Genomic DNA, 2,148 nt, shown 5'->3' on the forward strand with positions numbered 1-2,148 from the left:
GCGGGGGGAGCCGCCCCCCCCCGGGCAGGCCCCAGCCAGCCCCGCGGGCCCGGCGCTGTGAGCCCGGCCTGGCAGCCCCGGCCCTGTCCTTCCTGCCCCCCCCCATCCCCACCCCGGGCTGATCGAAGCTTTTCCGTGTGTGGGTTGGTAATGTTAATATTGATTGGTTGGTTTGGGTTGGTTTTTTTGTTGTAGCAAAAGGACCGCAAATCTAAGAAGTCCGCCTGGAAGTTTTGCCTTGACCTGACCCATCCCGTGGAAGATGGAATTTTTGACTCGGGGAATTTCGTAAGTGCTGGCTTGGCTTGCTCGGGCTCTCGGGGCGTTGTGTGGAGCTGCCCCAGTGCAGCACGGCAGCGAAACGGCAGCTCAGCAGTTACATTTTAAACCGTAAAATCAACAGCTGTTCTTTAAAGTAGCAGCGCTTTGTGAACGTTTCTTGGCTTTCAATGTGTTTTGTAGTTAACGTGGTTCATAACTACCCATGGATAGAACTGTTTTAAATTTAATCTTGTTTAAGCAGGGGGGTGACTTTTTAATTAGACGCTGTGGACTTTTGTTGCCTTGTAAATACTTGCTGTCAGGACATAAGTAAATGGTGATTTTTAATATTGCTCCATGGCTAGGGTCCCTTCCCTAGTTCATACCTAGGGTGCCATTCCCTAGTGTTCTATCTGTTCAATGTTGAAACAGGAGCAGTTCCTAAAGGAGAAGGTTAAGGTCAATGGAAAGACTGGAAACTTGGGCAACACTGTTCACATTGAACGCATGAAGAACAAGATCACAGTGACATCTGAGAAGCAGTTTTCTAAAAGGTTGGCATAGGTTTCCTTTTGTTGCGTTTGTCGTGGTGGGTTTTGAACTGTGATGTCTCAAACGTGATGCACCATTGATACGTACAGAGAAGGTGCTGGTGCTGACTTCAGATCACCTAGGAATGCTGGGGAAATGTGTAGTTCAAAGGAACGTGTAATACTGGATCTGTAACAGCTGCGTTTTAAGGCGCAGGAGTTGGTTGCTCCCTCTAGTGTAAGCACAGCAATGCAGAGAACATGGGTTGTTGGAAGTGCTTTAAAAAGTCGTACTGAGTTCATGTCATGGGCTGCTGTTTTGTTGTTTAATTGGTAGTATTAAAGTGTGTGTGTGTGCAGTATGTGTCATTGCAAAAGGATCCCATAAGTCAGATGGAGCCTGGCAGTTTGTTAGGCTGTGCAGGAGGTGAGTGCTGGTTGGAGGTGCTATTCCTCCCCAGCTCCCCACCTTCCTCCTGCAGGTACACCAGTGCCTGTTCTGTTACACTGAGGTGCAGAAAAACTTCTGGGTGCTTGTGAGTTACTGGCACTGTGCTTTGTTGGCAAAAAGCATTAAATACATTATTGTCTGTCACCTGGAATGAAAATGCCTTTTATTATCTATTATAACTTTTTATTTCTGGGTATAAACGCTGTGGTGTTGCCCTGTGGGGCCGTGTCTGGAGTGGAGGGGCAGACAGCAGTATGGGTTGGTGAGTGAGAAGGTTCTAATGTGTCATTCCTGTTGTTAAGGTACCTCAAGTACCTGACCAAGAAGTACCTCAAGAAGAACAACCTGCGTGACTGGCTCCGTGTCGTTGCGTCTGACAAGGAGACGTACGAGCTGCGCTACTTCCAGATCAGTCAAGATGAGGAGGGATCAGAGTCTGAGGAGTAACTGAAGCTCAGCTTTGAGCACAATGTACAATGAGTACAAAAGACTAGAACATCTATTTATAAGAACACTTTAACTTATTGGTGAATCAAGATTTTGTACTCTGTTTGACAGAGCATGGTTAGTTTTCTAACCTGTTTCTTAAAATTCTGATTAAAAACCAGCTTGGGGAATTGTTGGATTTGCAGTTTTCCTTTCCTTGCTAGAAATGAGCTGTTCAGCACAGCACCAGTGACAGACCTGGTGGAAAAGAACTGAGCCCTTCTCCCAGTACCAGTGTAGGATCAGTGGTTCATCCTACAAATAATGCTAGAGCTTTGTGAGACTAAAAGTACCACTCCCTCTGTTGATTATTGTGGAGCTAATGATAAAATACCTTTAAAAATTTTAATTACTTCTGTTAAAAAAACAGGCTTATATATTTTAAAAGAGAAATGTTTTATTTCTCTGTGATTTACCTAA

At 45.4% G+C, this 2,148-nt stretch overlaps 1 protein-coding gene across 1 annotated transcript in view; it reads left to right on the plus strand.

Moving 5' to 3' along the window:
* Positions 1-1,804, plus strand: part of RPL22L1 (ribosomal protein L22-like 1) — a 2,621-nt gene extending 817 nt beyond the window's left edge. The window contains exons 2-4 of the mRNA XM_010006852.1: positions 196-288; positions 694-815; positions 1,545-1,804. Of these exons, the coding sequence (XP_010005154.1) occupies positions 196-288; positions 694-815; positions 1,545-1,689 (360 nt within the window). The 3' untranslated portion in view covers positions 1,690-1,804. The remainder of the gene's footprint in view (positions 1-195; positions 289-693; positions 816-1,544) is intronic.
* Positions 1,805-2,148: the final 344 nt, after the last annotated feature.

The sequence above is a fragment of the Chaetura pelagica genome, unplaced genomic scaffold, assembly GCF_000747805.2.
Source record: "Chaetura pelagica isolate M959 unplaced genomic scaffold, ChaPel_1.0 scaffold341, whole genome shotgun sequence".
Taxonomy (NCBI): Eukaryota; Metazoa; Chordata; class Aves; order Apodiformes; family Apodidae; genus Chaetura; species Chaetura pelagica.